At 40.2% G+C, this 20,251-nt stretch overlaps 1 protein-coding gene across 2 annotated transcripts in view; it reads left to right on the top strand.

Annotated features, from left to right (window-relative positions):
• The window catches only part of SEC24D (SEC24 homolog D, COPII coat complex component), a gene marked incomplete at both ends in the record, with an annotated part of 86,818 nt that extends 72,276 nt beyond the window's left edge, over positions 1-14,542 (top strand). For both annotated transcript variants that reach the window (XM_084252215.1, XM_084252214.1), the window contains 6 exons: positions 1,124-1,262; positions 2,041-2,159; positions 4,828-5,007; positions 6,350-6,541; positions 9,213-9,302; positions 14,402-14,542. In XM_084252215.1, the coding sequence (XP_084108341.1) occupies positions 1,124-1,262; positions 2,041-2,159; positions 4,828-5,007; positions 6,350-6,541; positions 9,213-9,302; positions 14,402-14,542 (861 nt within the window). The remainder of the gene's footprint in view (positions 1-1,123; positions 1,263-2,040; positions 2,160-4,827; positions 5,008-6,349; positions 6,542-9,212; positions 9,303-14,401) is intronic.
• Between the last annotated feature and the right edge of the window lie 5,709 nt (positions 14,543-20,251).

The following is a 20,251-nucleotide window of genomic DNA, read 5'->3' as shown; positions in this document are numbered from 1 at the left end:
GGCCATATTTTCACATACTTAGTATTACCTTTAAAGATTGGAGTGAGGGGCCTCCCTGGTGGTGTGGAGAGTTGAGCTCAGCACTGTGAAACTATCCACAGCCTCTGCAGCGTGGGTTAGATCCCAGCTGGCCGGGGAGAAACCCACATGGCATGGCAGACCTCTCATATCTGGCCCACTGCTCTCCTCAGCAGTGTATTTTGTCAGTCTGCCTGTTCTGTTCCCTACTCTGTCTCTGGTGAGTCCGCTCACTCTCCCGCGCATCTGGCCTGTACCCCAGTTCTTATATAAACGAATAAATTAAAAAAAAAAGAATGGAATGAGGTAAGCACTGAATTGATAAAGTACTCTGATGTTTTTTATTGGAGATATTTGGGGAAGTGACTATTTGTTTGCATTTTTGAAAATTATAGTTCAACAACTTAAAACTTAAATACATTGTCAAAGCTCATTGTATTTTTTTTTAAAGATTTATTTATTTATACATACAAGAACCGTGGTACAGGCCAGATGTGCGGGAGGGTGAGAGGATTCACCAGAGACAGAGTGGGGAACGGAACAGGCAGACGGACTGTAACACACTGCTGAGGGGAGCAGCAGGCAAGACAGGAGAGGTCTGCCGTGCCATGTGGGTATGTCCCAGACTGGCCGGGATCAAACCCACACTGCAGAGGCTGTGGACAGCTTTATAGCACTGCGCTCAACCACCTGTGCCACCAGGGAGGTCCCTCTTGTTGTATGTTTTAAGGGGAGTGATCCTTGAGTAGGACTATAGGAACATGAGATGTCATTTCTGGACTTGGATCCCTGGTAATAAAATTGAAGATGTGTGAAATGCAGACTAGCCATGGAAATGCTAACAGATAATGACATTTGAGCTAATTGGGAAGAGCCCATTTAAAATTTAAGCTTAAACCAGTGAAATGTTACATGGAAACCCAGTCAGTGTGTGAATTGATTCCTTACTTGTCCTGTTCAAATTTTTTAGCAATAATAGGAGAGTTCTGTGAAGCAGTTCAGAGGTCTTTAGCTGTACCCACTGTTCTGTAAATGTAAATAAGATCAAGCTTGCTTGGGTGGTTATGTTAACCAGGAAAATGTGTTCTGGGTATTGCCTCTGCAGTGTGCTGTGCTCTACACAACTGTCAGTGGCCAGAGAAGACTTCGAATTCACAACCTAGGCTTGAACTGCAGCTCCCAGTTGGCTGACGTCTACAAGAGCTGTGAGACAGATGCCCTTATCAATTTCTTTGCCAAGTCAGGTAATACTTTGCTAATCCTATGAGCAGCACACCTTGTCTAGCAACTCAGTCAAACTTGTTGGCTGGTTGAGTTAGTAGCTGACAAGCACTGTGTTGGCACGGCCTTTTGGTGGGTGGATTCAGAATTTGTATAAGCAAAGGATGAAGGAGGAGAGTTGGCAATTCTAACGCTAGATTAATAATGAGGACTCACTCAGGCCCACGCTATATGATTTTATTTAAAGTTCCCCGAGGGTATTCTGCATTGAAATTTAGGAAGGGGATACTTAGACTCTGTTGGAAGGGATTGGGTGAGCTCTAATGCAACTCACTCATGAGTTATGAAACTTATGATACTTATGAAATGGTAGGGGCCCAAAGTGGAATTTTCTTTAACTCCTCTCTCCCTCCTCATTCCCATATCAAGATTCCATACTCAGATTTAGAAGAAGCACCAGTCTAGTTCATAGGAATTCAGGACTTTAGAAGAAGGAAAACTGGTCTTTCTTTTTCTCTGTGTGTCAAATTCCGTTTCTCATATTTTGAGGGAAAATCTGGACCAGTTACCTACATTTCATTAGAGGTAGGCCCATTGTTCTTCACTGACTAAGTCATACTGAGTCATCACACTCAGGAGAGCATTAGCAAGTTACCTTCACATTTTTTGAAAGACTTGGTCCTTGGTGGGTCATCTGAAGATGATTTGTTTATTATTATTATCATCACTATTAGTATCGTTTGAAGGGATCCATATCTGAACTACAACTTTGATGCTGTTTTCATTGTTTTGTGCAAATAGCTTTTAAAGCCGTTCTACACCAGCCCTTGAAAGTCATCCGAGAAATTCTCGTTCATCAAACTGCCCATATGCTGGCCTGTTACCGGAAAAACTGTGCGAGCCCATCTGCAACTTCCCAGGTAAGCTGATGTGCTGGGATGCAAAGGTGTCACGGGCCACTCTGCCCCTCAGCATTAGCTACTGAAGCTTCATGATGCTCCACCCGCTAGATCCCACCTAGTAAACCATACAACCAAGAAGACTGATAAAGGGACTGTAGTATTTTTGTACCCAATATTAAAAAACATACTGACTTAACAAGATGCATGAATGAAAACATGTATACATAATGGGTTGACAGTTACCCCATTATGTATAAATAATAGAATAGAACTAAGAAATATCCTAATATAAGTGGCATTGTCTCTTGCATATGAATATGGATCTTTAGTTGTGAAATATGTGTGCTTAAATACACTTTAGACATTACCCATCAAAGTGGACTTGAGCTAATGGCAGTCACGACTTCTTTTTATTTATTTATTTATTTTTCATTTTTATTTATTTATTTATTTAATTTATTTATACAAGCACTGGGTACAGTCAGAAGCGAGGGAGGGTGAGAGAATTCACCAGAGCCAGAGCGGGGAGCAGAACAGGCAGAAAGACCGAAGTACACTGCTCAGGGGAGCAGCGGGCGGCATGAGAGGTCTGTCGTGCGATGTGGGACCCTCCTCCGGTGGCCGAGGAGCAGCCAGAGATTGAACCTGCGCTGCAGAGGCTGCGGGCAGCTTCGCAACCCAGTGCTCAACATCTGCGCCACTGGGGAGACCCACGACTTCTTTTTAGATGCAAAAGTATCTGAAGGTTAATAAGAGGTATAAAGAGTTTTGAAGGAATTGCCTCTGGCTATCATCTAGTGATTTGAAATTTCAGAAGAGCCTTTAGATAAACATCATTTAGACTCTCCTGTAGAAGAAAGAGTAGAATCTCATATCCAAATTTATTTTGGCATCTGTTCTCTTATCCACATCCTTCCCTATGTCAATCAAAGGTGCCATTTTCATAGTGTTGTATTAAACATTTCAGCATAGAATTTGGATTAAAAGAGAAGCTGGGGAGCAACAGATAGGAGAGCTTTCTGCTTCATTCATTGTCAGAAATGTGTGCTGAGAGGACATCTGAGCCCTCCCCCCGCCCCCCAAAAAATATTAAACCTATAGCAACAGAGATAATACAGGTAAGTTTTGGGATTTAATTCATAATATAGGTAAAGTAGGAAAACAAAGCTATTTGCTAGATTTTTCACCAAAGTTCCTTTCTGAGCTGTCCAAAATGATTAAATTAACTGTCCATTCGTTCTTCTCCTGTGTTGATAATCACAGAAGCATCTCTTTAATTTATACATCACTGTTTGGAAGACTTACTGCTTGAGTAGGCTCCAGTATCTGTGCCTTCCACAGAGCATCTGTTTAATTCACACAAGCCCACCAGCTGCCTGGATGGAGTCCAGCTGTGAGCTCCTGGCCATCTCAGTTTTAGTATTTGTCTCAGAGCTGTGGGAATGTTACTCTGTCTCTGCAGTGTTTCACTCTCTGCAGGATTAGTTGAGGAAGAACAGGTACAGTCAGCATTCTCTCGGGAAGTTTATTTGCTAATGTTAAGGTGAATGGATCCTCAAACCTTAAGTTTGAAACAAATCTGTTGCCTATTTGAGGAAAGAAGAAATAGCTGTCAGTTTCTTCTGATTTAAAAGTTAAAAGCTTTGTCTCTACACTTAGATTGTCTATATGTGTGGTTTATTTCCGGAATAAAATCGGGTCAATGCCAAATTTCCTCTGACAAAGTTGAAAGAGATAATTGCTGTTCTTAGGATGACATATTTATTTCTCCATAAAAGCATATGTCAGGTGTACCTTTCAGCTAATGCTGTGCTTTGAAACATGTAACTTAGATATCTTATGATTATCTATCAGAGTCTGGGAAGCATAGCGATTATAAAACTGTTAGTAACCATAAAATATTAAAATAGACCATAAAATAAAAAAAACAGAATTGTTGGATTTGAGGTTTACTTCAAATAATGTGGCTTCAGATTTGGTGCCCTTCCACAGTTTACTTGGGAGAAACAGTTATCTGTGGAGGAATTCCTGATGGAATTCTATTTTATCCTTTGCATAGAACCTGTAACAGTGGCATTCAGTAGGTGTTTGATGAGGTTAGGACTGAATTTCATGTGCATGAAAAGCAGAAAGGGAAATAAATATACTTCACAGGCAGTTGGAAATGCCATTCTGGAACTCAAGAGGTAGACAGATGGTCTTGGTAACACAGATTAGGAAATCATTTATTTCATTTTATTTAATAACACGTACATGATAGTGAGTGTTTGATACAACTGGTGGTGCTTCACAAGCTAGTCATTTAATCCTCATAATAATCCCCACATTATGAAGTAGATGCGCTATTATTCCACTTTAGGTTTGAAAACCAAAGAAAAGAGAAAGTATTTTGCTGGGGGCACACACCAGCAAAGAGGCTGAGCTGGGATGGCATCCTGGGACTGCGATCAGGTTGCCCTCATCGCCGAGACCCCAGACTCTGTAGCTCTAGATTGAACAGAACCAATTGCTGTTCTGTGAATTCCCACTCTGTGCCGTTTCTGCGCTCCAGGGCCTTTAATCTTGGGCTCCCTTTTAATCCTCACCATAGCCTCCAAAGCAGATGATATTGCACATTACACATGCATCTCTGGGGGCTTTCTCAGTAAATGGCCAGGCATATAAAACAAATGTCTTTCTTTTTCAGCTTATTTTACCAGATTCCATGAAAGTATTGCCAGTGTACATGAATAGTTTATTAAAAAACTGTGTGCTGCTTGGCAGACCAGAGATCTCAACAGACGAGCGGGCATACCAGAGGCAGCTGGTCATGACCATGGGTGTGGCCGACTCCCAGCTCTTCTTCTACCCACAGTTTCTGCCCATAGTAAGTCCTGGGGTGGCACAGGTACCAGCGGGGTCTGCAAGGGAGGCACATTTTTGTCCTCTTCCAGATCTTACGTGTCGAGCATTTTGAAGGCCTCTGTCTCTGTGTTGAGGCTCTTTTCCTGATACCTAACCAAATATAATTGAGGTATTAGAGACGGGGAGAGTGATGGCTTATTTCTAACCCCTATATCCAAACTCATACTCAGGTGCCAGTCACAGAGCAATTGGAAAGTGTTAAATTGGGTCAGAAATAAAACATTACTATTTCTATCGAGAATATTAGATGCAAATGATTACAAGTGATTGACTTTCAGATACGATTGGGTTGTTAACAGTCTACATACCTGAGAAACCAGAGCTGAAAGGGATGAGAAGGTCACCATCCCACTTAATTCCCCTTGTCAAGGTCACTGGACCCGCAAGTTGCTAAAGCCAATGGGCCGTTCACGGTCCTCTCTTTGACCCATTGAGAACATCTGCTCACTTCCTCTGGAAACACCTCTTCACGTGTCTTCTCCTGCCTTCTCTGCTGCTTCCTTGGCCTTTCCTGCAGCTGCTTTTATCCTGCTAGTTTATTCTGTTCCCAGGGCGGGGGGGGGGGGGGGGGCGGTACCCCAGGTAGTTCTGTGAAGCGTCTTTTGTCTGTCTACACAACCCCCCTCAGGGGTCTTATCCATCCTAATGGCTTTTATATACCGATGATACCACTTCCCCAGCGCCAGCCCTTCCTCTTCCCTGAACTCCGGATGTGGCTGTCCAGTCACCTGCTGAGCATCTCTGTGAGCATGTAATGCACATCTTAAAACAGGTCTGGAGAGCACCTCCCAGGCTGGCTTCTCCGGTTCTCACTGCTACTTCCAATTCTTTGGGTCAGAAGTCTTGCATTCATTCTTAACTCCTTACTTCTCCCATCCACCACACATCAGCTCTCCTCTCCAAGCATGGCCAGAGTGTAACCACTTCTCACCTCTGTGATCACCCAGATGCAAGCATGATTATCTCTTCTGAGATGAGGCAGTAGCCTCCCAAAGGTCTCCTTTTGTTCACATTCTTGCCTCTTCAGTCTGTTTTCAGTTAGATTAATCCTGAGAAAGTGCTTGTCAGCTGTAGTGCCCTCTACTCAGAACACTCTGGGATTTCCATTTTAGTAGAGGAGTTTCTATCACCCTTGATCCAACCACCCTCACCCACTGTTACCTGCTCTGCCCTTCTCCTTTCTGCCTGGCACAGAGTCGGCACTCGTTAAATATGCCCTGGACAGGAGGGAGAGGCAGGGAAGGGGAAAAGGGAGAAGGAAGAGAAGCTTGGAGTTCCTGACTCTCTTGCCTTTGCCTGCACAGCACACGTTAGATGTCAAGAGCACAGCATTACCTGCTGCTATTCGTTGCTCTGAGTCCCGTCTTTCAGAAGAAGGAATATTCCTGTTGGCAAATGGTCTAAACATGTTTTTGTGGTTGGGAGTAAGCTGTCCGCCAGAACTAATCCAAGGAATATTTAATGTGCCATCTTTTGCACATGTTAACACAAATATGGTAAGTATTTTTTCTCTTTTTTTTTTTTTTGTGGTACAGTGCAGATATAAATCCTTAGATGTTTTCTATTCATGTGTAACATGTATTTTTAAAGAAGGACAAACCATAAGGTAATTAGTTCTGTTTAAGAAAAAGAAAGTCTCATGTTTTTTGTTTTTTGTTTTTTTTAAAGATTTATTTATTTATTTATACATACAAGCACTAGGTACAGTCAGAAGCGCAGGAGGGTGAGAGAATTCACCAGAGCCAGAGCGGAGAGCAGAACAGGCAGACTGACGAAGTACACTGCTGAGGGGAGCAGCGGGCGGCAGGAGAGGTCTGCGTGCCATGCGGGACCCTCCTCCGGTGGCCGGGGAGCAGCCGGGGATCGAACCAGCACTGCAGAGGCTGCGGGCATCTTCACAACCCAGTGCTCAACCGCTGCACCACCGGGGAGGCCCAAAAGTCTCATGTTTTGATAAAAAATAATTAGTTGGTATAAAGCTGTTTGTATGAAGTATTATAAAACAACCAAATCATAGGTCTTTAATAGAGGTTGCCAATGCTTCCAGATCATTCACTAGGTTATTGTGCTCTGAGTACTTTCAAGACACATTTCATTGAACTCCCACAAATCAGTGGGATGAATTTTGTTACCGACAATTTAAAGATGAACTGATTAAGGCGCAGAGATGAATTCTCCCAGGTAGTAAGTGGCAGAGGTGGGAAGTGAATTTAGGTCTTATGCTCTGGGCTCAGCCCCAGTGCTGAACTCTGAACTTCAGACGATCCAGAAATCCTTCCTGTATGTTCAGCTACAGACTAGTCAGATGAATGAGTTACAAAATGATAACCCCACAGAATATACTTCTCTCTGTGGCAGTCATCACAGAGATATGGGTTAGATGTGGGATGAAATGACTATTTTTAGATTGCCATGGGAAAAATCAGTTATACTTTGAGAGTCAGCATTGCTTACAAACGTTATTTGTAAACCATGTTGCTTGTGCCGGCTGCTATGCTGGTCATCCTACCTTACTTGTGAATTCACTTCTAGGGCTCAGTGCTGAGCTTGTTCCCCAGGACCTCACTTTATGTTGCAGCAGGATGACTTAAGGCTCACGGGTTCCTCCATTTCTGGGGTGGAGATACAATTTAGAGACACATAGTATCTCAGAAGAAGGGACAGGATTAAAATTACAGACCACATAGATAGGGGTTCAGTTAGAGAGCTGCATATTTATTATGACTATCCAAAATATATTTTCAAGGAACCAAAAGGTGTACTTATTAAGGGACTAGCTTCTTAAGATTAAGATGTAGAAATAGTAAAATATCTACATGTGGTTGAAATCAAGGAACTATTCGAAGTGCAGTGGTGTGGAGGGACACAGTGGACTGTGGTGGAGGATGCGGGTGCCCTGGTGGTGGGTGCAGTGTGGTGACAGACATCTAAAGAGGTGGGATCCTATGCTTTTGAATCAGGTACAGTGTGGAACACCAATATTACCTTAATGAAAAATAAATAAAAATCACATTGAAGTGCAAAAACATAAAATTAAAAATAAAAAGCAAAATGAAGATTCTGTAGTCTAAGAACTGTAAGTCTGAAGAATATACAGAATTTAAGGAAGTCTTCTCTTCTATCACTGTGTATTAATGAAGTAAATTTTGAACGTGTATTTGCTGAGTGGATACAAGTATGAAATAGCCAAAGTGTCTCTATCACAAACCAGCAGATTGGTAGGTCTGTGCTTTTATCTCCATGTCTTCTCAACCTTCTCAAAAATTAAAACAAACCACATGTAATCTTTTAGAGACAGCTGGCATGTTGACATATTCACATGAAGGATATTTACTTTCTGTTATTATTAAATAAAAAGTTCTACCATGTTAAAGAACACACATGGGGGATGGACTGTGAATATAAATGAAGAATTTCCTGTTTTAACAACTTCTGTGGGAAATATTGGCCATGCACCCTTCATGACACTTAATTACTTTGTGGTCAAACTTTCTTTCTTTCTTAGTGACAAACTCACAGATGATGTGTGGCTCTTGGTGTCTTCTTGCTGAGAAGCATTAGCATTTTACTCTGTCTTTATGGAAGAAAGCTGAGTCTCCACCCTTCACATGCCCCAGAGGCCACAGGCAGCTGGAAAGTCATGTTTTAAAGTCCATTAACCAGATGCCAGGGAAATCTAAGAAGCCCCATTTGAGATATCAGGAATTGGTGGTCGGTTTTAATGTTGGAACAGTGGAGTTCAAATGGCAATTTTCCAAACATGCTTATGCCTCGGAGTCCTGTACTCAGTCCTTTGAAAGAAGGGATAAAATAATTCCTTTCCTCTCACAAGTTGTCCTAGAAATACCCATCATGCCAAGGGATGCAGTTTCCTGATACATCCTTTGCATAAAACATACATCCGTTGTGTCATTTTAGATGCACATAGGTTTCAGAGTCATGTGAAGGATTTTTATTTTCAAAGGGCAGTTCATTTGTGGAAATGTATGTTAATAAAATCAATACATTTTCTCATAGTTTGGTTTTTAGGTAAATGAACTAAGCCAGTAGTCAAGTATCTGGTTTAGAAGGATGTTTTTCAATGATAACATTATCATCTCATTGCTGCTTCTGTCTACATGTTGTAAGTAGAACTGAAACTTAAGCCTTGATTTTCTTAAATCTTAGACATTACTGCCTGAGGTGGGAAACCCACATTCTCAAACACTCAGAATTATAATGAGCATTATCCAACAAAAGAGGCCATATTCAATGAAGGTAAGAATGAGATTTTATTTTTCACTTTTTTCAAGTGATTTTAAAAATTTCATTAAAGACTTTTTAAATGCATGCCCTATACTTTCATAATGTGATTTTTTTAAATAGAAAACTCAAACCTCAAATAAGTGTCTACTACTTATTAAGTGTATCTACAGGCACAAACATACACATATAATTCTCTTAGTATAACTTAGATTTCATGAAGATCCTCTTCATGGCTTAGGACAAATTGGTATCATCAGCAGACTTTGGAATGACTTTTCTCTCAGTATTTCAATTAATTACAGAATTATTCAGAACATTTGTAAATTTAATTCTTTTTTTTTTTTAAGATTTATTTATTTATACAAGCACTGGGTGCAATCAGAAGCGCGGGAGGGTGAGAGAATTCACCAGAGACAGAGCAGGGAGCAGAGCAGGCAGACTGACGAAATACACTGCTGAGGGGACCAGAGGGCACCGCAGAAGAGATCTGCGTGCCATGTGGGACCCTCACCCGGTGGCCGGGGATCGAACCAGAGCTGCAGAGGCTGCAGGCAGCTTCGCAACCCAGCGCTCAACTGCTGCGCCACCGGGGAGGCCCCTGTAAATTTAATTCTTACAGGATTTATTATCACTGAAAAGTTTTGTTATCCAGTCTTTCTAAGCTCTTCTAGCCTTTTCTGAGTTTGAGTAAAAGAATTTAAAATGTCCCATTTCCTGGGACCTCCCCCCAGCCCCATACTTTTTATGTCAACCTGGAACAAATGATGGGCGGTTCAACTTAGTCTGAGACTCAAATCACAGAGGAGAATAGTCATACTTTACCTTTACCGAAGTTTCTCCCTGCTCTATTCCCTTCCTCACACTGTGGCCAGACACATCTCATCGCAGGCGGCTTTACAGTGAGCACCACACAAAAACAAAACAAAAAAATAGTGCACCTGAAGGGCAGCAAGAGAAAACAACCCCACAGATGAGCAGCCTGAATGCTCCCTCTTCAATTTCCATAGAGAAATCAAATCCTAAAGAAATCTGACCCTCAAGTCCTTCCCTCCACAATGTCTTTTCCTGCCCAGTCTCAGCCTGAGTTGTGTCACTGAGGCCAGAAGCAGGTTACTGTTGCCCATTACAGGCTAAGCAGGGTCCTGGTGGCTCAGAAGATGCTGCAACACAAGTAGAAAGAAAACAGCCTTGGCTTCAGGCCCTCCAGGTGCAAGTCTTAACCTCGTGTGGATTTTTCATGAAGGAGTTGATTTTGCTTCCCAATATCGGGGCACAGGGTGTGCTTCTCCACAGAGCTCTTCCTCTGCCGCCCCCCAACGCCAGTGGTGACATCCGGGAGCCCAGACATCACACGTCTATGTCCACCTGCAGTCAGCTGAGGTGTGGTGCAGCGCCATCAGCAGTTGTTATGTACTTTTATGAGGTCAGAGGTGGCTTGAAGGTTATCGGCGTGGGGCTCCCGCAAAAAGAACATAAAGGAAAACTGTAGGGGGTTGGGGGTTTTCCTCTAGTGGATGTCCTGGACTCTCCCGGGGGTAGGTGGATGTTGTTTTATAGGTGCAGCCCCATCCACCCCAGTCAGACTCAGTAAATAGCAAGTTCTGGTCAATCAGATCATTTCTTCTGCCTCCCTCTTGCAGCGGTGAGTCCGCGGGTACACAGGAGGGCACAAGCTGTGGATGACAGACCTGCCCACTTCCCGCCTCTTTCCCAGAGCAGCTCTGTCCACTAATGCAGCCGCGTGAATTCTGTTTCCACATAGTCATGTTTTCAATTTTTTACTATGTACTTAATAATATGTATTAATTTAATATGTATTAACTCAATATACCTCAAACATCGTTTCGGTGTAAACAGTGCTTGGATTTTGCATCTTCTTTTACATGCTATGTTGAGAAATCCATTATTGTGTTTTCCACTTTCAGTACATTTTGGACAAGCCAGGTTTCAGGTGTTTAATGGCTACACACAGCTCGTGGCTGCAGCGCAGCTGGTCCCCAAATAACCTCATTTTATTATGTTAAGAAAAACAAATTCAGGCCAGCTTGAGTGTAACCATGTCAACCAATGACCTGCTTTCATTATAAGTCATTTTGCTTAAAGTTACAGTTTCCAAGAATGTATAGACATTGAGTGAGGGCTCACTGGACAGCAAGACCCTAGAGAACTGTAATGAGCAGGAACAAGGGTTCTCCCAGGGGGTCCCACCTCTGCAGCGCCCCTCAAATTTCCTCCCTTTCTGCCTGCCCACCTCCAACTGCTCCATGGCCAACTTCCCTCACCTCCCTCAGATGTGCTACAGCCTGCTGCCAGCTGGCTCACCTTCTCACTTCCTTTTTCAGCACCTTCCCTGGATCACATTTCCTACCAAAGCCCAAATTTCTTTTATTTATTTATTTATTTATTTATTTATTTATTTATTTATTTATTTATTTGTAAATAATAAATTTTATTTTTATATTCCCCATACAATTGCAGCCCCCCCATTCTGACCCCAATCCCTCCCCTCCCGCCCCCCACCCCCTAAAAGTGTCTCTGGTTCATAGTTTTTTGTTGATTTTGATTTTCACTTTCTTATAGTTATTCATTTTCCTGGTCCCTTATTTAAGTTTTCTAGATTCCTACTATGAGTGAGACCATCCGGTATTTTTCTTTTTCTTTTTGGCTTATTTTGCTGAGCATGATCCCTTCCAGCACCATCCATGTTGCTGCAAATTGCATGTGTTTAGCTTTTTTGAATTCTGAGTAATATTCCATGGTATATATGTACCACATCTTCTTGATCCAGTCATCTATTTTTGGGCATTTGGGTTGTTTCCAAAGCTTAGCTATTGTAAACAGTGCTGCTATAAACATAGGGGTGCAGGTGTTCTTTGGAATTGATGTTTCTGTGTCCTTTGGGTAAATACCTAGGAGTGGAATTGCTGGATCCTATGGAAGCTCTATGTTTAGTAGGTCCAGAAATCTCCACACAGCTCTCCACAGTGGTTGGACCAGTTTGCACTCCCACCAACAGTGCAGAAGAGTTCCTTTTTCTCCACACCCTCGCCAACATTTGTTGTTGCTAGTTTTTTTAATATGTGCCATTCTCACTGGTGTAAGATGGTATCTCATGGTAGTTTTGATTTGCATTTCCCTGATGACAAGTGATGTTGAACATTTTTTCATATGCCTGTTAGCCATTTGCATTTCCTCTTCAGAGAAGTTTCTTTTTAGCTCTTCTGCCCATTTTTTGACTGGATTATTTTCTTTGTTGTTGTTGAGTCTCATCAGCTCTTTGCAGATTTTTGTGATAAGCCCTTTATCATTAGTGTTGGGTGCAAAAATGTTCTCCCAGTTGGTGGGGTTTCTCTTTGTTTTTGTTATTGTCTCTTTTGCTGTGCAGAAGCTCTTTAATTTGATGTAGTCCCAGCTGTTTATCTTTGCCTTTACTATCACTGCTTTGGGTGATGTGTCTGTAAAGATGTCTTTGATGTGCAAATCACGTAGTGTTTCGCCTATGTTTCCTTCTATATATTTTATGGTTTCAGGTTTTATGTCTAGTTCTTTAATCCATTTTGAGTTGATTTTTGTGTATGGTGTGAGGTAGTGGTCAAGCTTCATTCTTTTGCATGTAGCGACCCAGTTTTCCCAGCACCATTTATTGAACAAACTTTCTTTGCTCCAATGCATAGTCTTTGCTCCTTTGTCAAAGATTAGTTGACCATAAATCTGTGGGTTTATTTCTGGATTTTCTATTCGATTCCATTGGTCTGTATGTCTGTTCTTGTTCCAATACCATGCAGTTTTGGTGATTATGGCTTTGTAGTATAGTTTGAAGTCTGGGAGTGTGATGCCTCCATTCCCTTCTTTTTTTTTCAGGAGAGCTTTGGCTATTCGGGGTTTTTTGTGATTCCATATGAATTTCATCAATAATTGTTCTATTTCTTTGAAGAATGACATTGAAATTTTGATTGGAATAGCATTGAATCTGTATATTGCTTTTGGAAGGATGGCCATTTTAATAATGTATATTCTTCCAATCCATGAGCAGGGGATGTCTTTCCATTTCTTTGTGTCTTCTTCTATTTCTTTTAACAGTGTTTTATAGTTTTCTTTGTATAGGTCCTTTACCTCTTTTGTTAGATTTATTCCCAAATATTTGATTTTTTTTGTTTCAATAAAAAAAGGGATGGTTTTTTTGATTTCTTCTTCTTCAGATTTATTTTTTGTGTATAGGAAGTCTACTGACTTTTGTGTGTTGATTTTGTATCCTGCCACTTTACTGAACTGATTGATGAGTTGAATTAGCTTTTCTGTGGAGTTTTTGGGGTTCTCTATGTATAATATCATATCATCTGCAAATAGTGATAGTTTGACTTCTTCTTTTCCTGTTTGGATTCCTTGGATGTCTTTCTCTTGTCTTATTGCCCTGGCTAGGACTTCCAGTATTATATTGAAAAGCAGTGGTGAGAGTGGACATCCTTGTCTTGTTCCAGATCTTAATGGAATTGCTTTCAGCTTTTCACCATTGAGAATGATACTGGCTGTTGGCTTGTCATAGATGGCCTTTATGATGTTGAGGTATGTTCCTTGTATCCCAAGAATTTCAAGGGCTTTTATCATGAATGGGTGTTGCACTTTGTCGAAAGCTTTCTCAGCATCTATTGATATTATCATATGGTTTTTAAAGCCCAAATTTCTTAACTGTGGTTCTGTTTCTCTCACCTCCCAGACTTTTGAAGACTGTGGTCATTTACATGCCAGTCATGTCTGTGTCTTCGGCACCTGGTATATGGTACAGGGTACCCCACTATGGAATGCTGGCCCACCCCCATCCTTAAGGAAATTCTATTCTGTCCTTTAAGGCTTAAGTGGTAGTCACTGCTATTGTAATGCCTCTGTTGTGCTGCTTTGCTTACATTTCATTGTTGCCATTTTTAATTGTATGCCTTAGTTTTTGTTATTTGGAGGTCAGTGCCTCCCTCTACTCTAAGCACTTTCGCATCATCCTCCAAGGCTTCACGCACAGTGGACATCCTATAATTTTGGTGACTCTGAAGCTCAAGACAAAACTGAGCCACATTCAGAAAATGTTTAATATAATTTCCCTTTCTTTGTTTTCCCCCCAGCTCACGATAGTGAAGCAGCGAGAACAGCCAGAAATGGTTTTCCGACAGTTCCTGGTAGAAGACAAAGGACTTTATGGCGGATCCTCTTATGTAGATTTCCTCTGTTGTGTCCACAAGGAGATCTGTCAGCTGCTGAATTAATTGAACCTTCTTTGTTGTCAATGTTGCATTTCTGAGGAGATCATCTCCTTCTTGGTGCCTAATTCTCTAGATGCTAACAGGCTAGTTTTGATTTCTTGCTCATTTTCAGAATAGCTTTCCAAAATGGCATTCAGCACTTCAGCTGTGGTGCTCAGGTATAAAGCCAGTGAAGGCACAGTTGTACCTTAAAGGGAACAGTCTTATTTCTGATCGCACAATTTTTAACTGTTGAACAGATGCAGTTTGCAGTTCATGAAAGGCATAGTTTACAGAACTGTAAACATTCTCAATTTTTTTTCTTTGTGCTAAACATATAAATTATTTTTCCAAATGTATAGATTTGGGGTAAAAAGTTGTCTTGTAGTGAGGGGAAAAATTAATTTTTACATTATACCTAATTTTTTTAAACCATGTGACCCCATTAAACACATTTTGCAACTGAAGGTTTGCATAGCAGACTTTTAATAACCTTGGAATCTATTTGGTAGGACAATTTCTGTTCTACTCGTTTTTTTCATAATTATATGTTGTGTATGTTAAAACTATTTTCCATTTGTTTTGTCTATAAAACTGTCTTTATCAATATTCTTAATGGTTCTCTGTACAATTTTGAAGGTTTCTACCTGTATATAATGGATCTTAACCAGTATCAATAAATCACTTCATATGCTCTTACTCAGTAGGTAGAATTCATTTTTTAGTTATTTTGACATTTTAAAAAGCAATAAGGGTAGTTCTTAGTGTCCTGGGAAAAGCTGTTCAGATGAATCATTAAGAACAAATTGGGAAAACTAAATTGTTTTTTGAGGATTGGAAAGTGATAGGTAAATGAATAAATCTAGGATATATCAGACGCACCTTGAGAGAGGTATTTAAAAAATGTTCTAACGTGTCCTTGTGGGCAAAATAAATTGCTAACTGACGACATGAGACCATTACTAATGAATATGTCTAAACCTAGGAGAGCAGTTTTGAGTAGTATGACATGGACCATCTGTCCTGTATCTTGCCTGTTCAACTTCTTTATCATTGATATGAATAAATACTGAATGTTGAAGTATATCAAGTATAATTATGTCCCAAGAATTATACTGTGTTCTAACATGTCCATGTTTATTCCTCACAGCAACCCTGTCTTCTCATCAGCCTCTTGTCCTTGAAGTGATTAAGTATCTTCTTAGTATTATGACACTGCCAGCAAGGTTATCTGTAAATTAGTAGATGCCATGAAACTGAGTAGAATAAATGCACAGACCTTATTAAAGTCTCCCTGTTACTCAAGATGTTTCAGATCAGCTTTCAGGAGTTTAATAAGAAGAAATGTACAGTCATTAACTTGTGTCCAAAAAACAAATGCACATTAGATGCATTTGGGAAATAACAGATACCCTGAAAAACTTAGGGAGTTTGTTGATAGGCATCTGTAGTGGGGCACATGCAAGTGTGATCTTCAGCTACTCTGATACCAGGAGAGCCTGTTACGTGAATAGAGCAGTCGTCTGACTCCAACGCCCGGACAAGCATTCAGTTCTATCTAGGCACCATCTGAGATGGGCCCAGAGCACATTCCAGCCAGAGGTGTGACACTGACACACTGGTGGAAAGAGGCCTATATTATGTAGGAAAACTATCAATAGTAGCAAGTATTTCATTCCTCAGCTCCAGACAATGCTGAAGATGGGAAGACAGAGGAAAAATATTTAAACAACTCTTGGAAGACAAAAGGGAATAGAGTATGAATGGAAAATCAATTTCCAAGGCAGAAGTAACTCAGTATAGACAGGAAGGACTCCAGTACTCTTGAATGACTGCTTGCCAAAAATGACTAAGTGCTGTTCCCCCATACCATACTGTTCTGAAACAGTAACGTCCTCCCTCAGATTTTGAGAAACAGTAGAAACAGTAGAGCATAATGGCTAAAAGCATGGACTGTGGAGCAAATGACGGGTTTCTATCCTAACTCCACCGCTAGCTGTGTGACATAGGGTAAGTCAGAAACCTTTCTGTGCCTCAGTTTCCTTCTCATTGTTTCAAGAATTAAATTAATGAATATATGAGCTTAGAATAGTTCCCTGCACACAAATGCTATTCATTATATTCACTGCTGTTATCATTTTATTAGGTTTTGAAAATTAAATTTGCTAAGGATCATGAAAACTAGGAGTAACCTGACTCATTTGCTGTGAGCTCATGAGTATTTTGATAGGCTCAAAATCAAGCTGTCTTTCAATGTTACAGAAATTATCAATAAAAAGAGTTTCTTAGATTAAAATAAACATGTGGAAAATGTTGCCTAAGCGGCTTAAGTGTTAAAACCTAAAACTTCAATAATATAAAACAAGAGAAGAATATGTATTTTGAGTGGATGCAAAAATGAGTTTACATACTGAAGACACTTTGTTGAGGCAGCTGTTAACTGGCATTACCTCTACTTCCAAGTAGTCTAACCTAGTGACAGTCAACGGAGAATATCTTTTAATGTTCAGTCAGATGGAAACATGTTCATTAATGAAATAGTGAAGAGTAAAGAAATTTTGGATCATGTTTTTCAAACACAGAAAAGTAATTTGAAATCGAGCTGCTGTTCCACTAGAGGGCAGTATACACTGAGGGCAAGTCTAAAGCCTTCCAGAAAGTCTCCTCAGTAGTCTTTAGGACAAAGCAGTTCTTTGGGGTACAATTGGCTATGTAAATTTTAATCGCGGAAAACACAAGTAATGCTAACTAGTCTGGGTAAAAAGAAAGCTCGGAGGAGTAGCAGAAATCCCCATGTCATCTCTAATGAATGTTTGAGAAAAAACTTCCTCTTTTCCAAACAGCTATTTATGAAGTTCTGTTTGTTGGAAAGTGGTATTTAGCATCGTTTCCCTAAAATTTTTCCTCTTGGAGCAAGTTCCGTCTTCAGAGGCCACTGGTGAATTTTCACTGCACTGGATGACAGTGACTCAAAGATGCGCACGTGTCCCGAGCCTGGTTCCTGTCAAGTCAGACTCCCCGGTTCCCAAAGCTCATGCTCATACACATGGAGCCACTGCCATCCAAACTGAACACATGGAAATCCAGCTTTAAATCACGTAGAGAACAAACTGGGGGAGGAGGCAAAGTGACTAGTCCAGTCAGTCTCTATTGTTAGAATAATGACTGCAGAGGATTTTTAGGGGTAAGCCTTAATAATGTTACCAGTTATAAATGTGACATTTTTACAATAAGAATTTACCTTGAAATCTTTTATATAAGACTTAAGTCAGTTTTCCCTCAAATTGAAGTATTAGTGGGGTCCATGAAAATATCTTTAAATACTTACTATTGGTGTTTATAAGGAGGTTTAGAGTATGGTTACTGCATTGATATTCTAGAACCCAATATGCCTTAGGAAAAAGGGTAGTGCACTTATGAGTTCGGTGAATCAGATCTAGCCAATAGAAATTAGAAACAGTAAACTAGTGCGCAAAGAAGTCTGGTTTTTAAAATCAACCTAACAGAATCTGAATCAACCTAACAGAATAGAATCTGAATCAACCTAACAGAATAGAATCGGTGGCTGTTTATTAAGGTGTTTTGTGCTGTTCCTCTCTTCTAGAGAGGAATTTAGAAAACCCACCAAAGTGGGCAAACAGCACAGATGAGGGGAATGGGAAGTAAATGAATTATTACCATGTTTAATATGCAAACAAAGCTCGCCAGAAAGACCATTATTCCACTATGAAAAAAGCTCATGGTTTGCTTCCACTATTTGGATTACATGCTTGGTTCCTGTATGCTTCTTACACTCTTGACTTATAGATTCTCAAGAAGTATTTTTGGTAAAATTTAGCTTATCCTAGCTTTCTTAGCCACTCCAGTAAAAGAGGTAAGAACTGTTAACATATACTTAGACTGGTCATTTTAATCTTTTATCTAATACTGGGGAAAGGGTTTACTAGAAAATAATCATCTAGATTAAATGAGGGAATTTTTGCTGCATTGTAGCTAGACATCTTTACATTTGAGTAAATAATGGAAACCTTGAGATAAGCAATATGACTTTTCCAGAAAGAGAGTCTTCTGTGGGCTCAGTTGGCTGAATAAATGTTCTAACCTTCTAGGAAGTCCTAAAATTTACAACTTCAAAGCAAACTACATATATTTTTGAGAGCCAAACTAAAGTTCACTCCCTACCATCAAACAAACATCAAAGATAATAATGTAAAAAATCTCACATGAACCCCGAGATTACAGGACTGTTCTAAAAAAAAGGCTTTTATGTAAAGGTTTATGTTTTTAATAGCTCATAAAAATATAAGACACATTTAGATCAAAGACTACTATTCAGAATGAGTCCCCACTGGGCCATCATTTTGTCAAATTAATAAAGATTATATAAAACAAATGAGGAAAATCTGGAACTCTACTTCAAAGACTACATTCTATGCTCTTAAATTCAGGATAAAACAGTACAGGTTTTAAAATTAGCTGCTGTAACTAATCAAAATGTTGTAATTTAGCAATTAAGAGATTAAAGTATTTTAGAAGACATGAAAAGGAATCATTCTGAATAATAGCCCCAAGAATCTCAGCCAAGGCCAGCGCACTGACTCCCAAGCATGTCACTGTTACAGCTCCGTTAGCTGAAAATGAAACTATGTCCTCATGCAGGGCTTCAGAAGAGGGAGAGATGCAGTTTAGGTTTCACATTTGACTTTTAGATTCAAAGGTGACTTCTATCCACAGTACTATCAGAACAGTCCCTGTGGCTACAGTATTGATCCTTGACAACTTTGGCCATAAGGTCCAGCTGCCAAATCAGACCCCAGGAAGGCTGGACTCCACAAACTAGTTTGACATAAATGAAACATGACATAACAACCCGTGACACATGCCACACACTGCAAATGATGCCTATGAACGACTCACACACCACGTCATGAATGCTGCACTTGCACTGAATGACATCAGGTACACTCAAGTGTTTGTGGTAGTCATCACAGAAGGAAGTGCTATGGTACCCACATCACAAATGACATGCACAACATGACACATCATAAATGACAGTACCTGCACCAGAAATGGCATGTTACAGATCACACACACCACACGTACGCCTACACATGATGGCCATAACACACAGAATTCATGCCCTACACAACTTGTGGTGGTCACATGTATGTCACATGGTGGTCCTACAACAGTCACGTGTGTCCTGACAGTCATACGATGCTGTGGGATGGTCAGATGTATGCCACATGGTCATGTGTCAGACTCGTCATGGTCAAATGCCATCTATACTAGGAAGAACAGCTTAAGCAAGTTAAATTCATCAGGTTTATAAGGATCTCAACTCTATTTCTTTAATTCAGTCCTTAATGGATATAATATAATCTCATTTTATGCGTTAATATGAGCCAATGAAAGGCACAGAATTAACTACTAAACTGCATCCCAGGCCAAACAATGAATCTGATCTTAGTTCGGCCTTTTTCATTTGGTAGCAATAGCAATTCCACTTGCAGAAAACATGCTTTCAAATTCCAAATTCCAGAAGTTTCAGTAGAAAAATTATACACAAAATAAAAAAAATATATTTATCAAGAGCAATGGTATCGCATTCAACAAATTTTCAATTACATGAGTTATAGAAAGAGAAATGACAGTATAGTCTCATACAACTGAGCTGCAAAGCCAGTTCCTTACACACATCACATCATATGACTTCAGCAAGAGGTGACCACA

This window comes from Talpa europaea, assembly GCF_964194135.1.
Source record: "Talpa europaea genome assembly, chromosome: 13".
In the NCBI taxonomy this organism is placed as follows: Eukaryota; Metazoa; Chordata; class Mammalia; order Eulipotyphla; family Talpidae; genus Talpa; species Talpa europaea.
The sequence above is the reverse complement of the archived record's forward strand: the minus strand, read 5'-3'. Positions and strand labels throughout refer to the sequence as shown.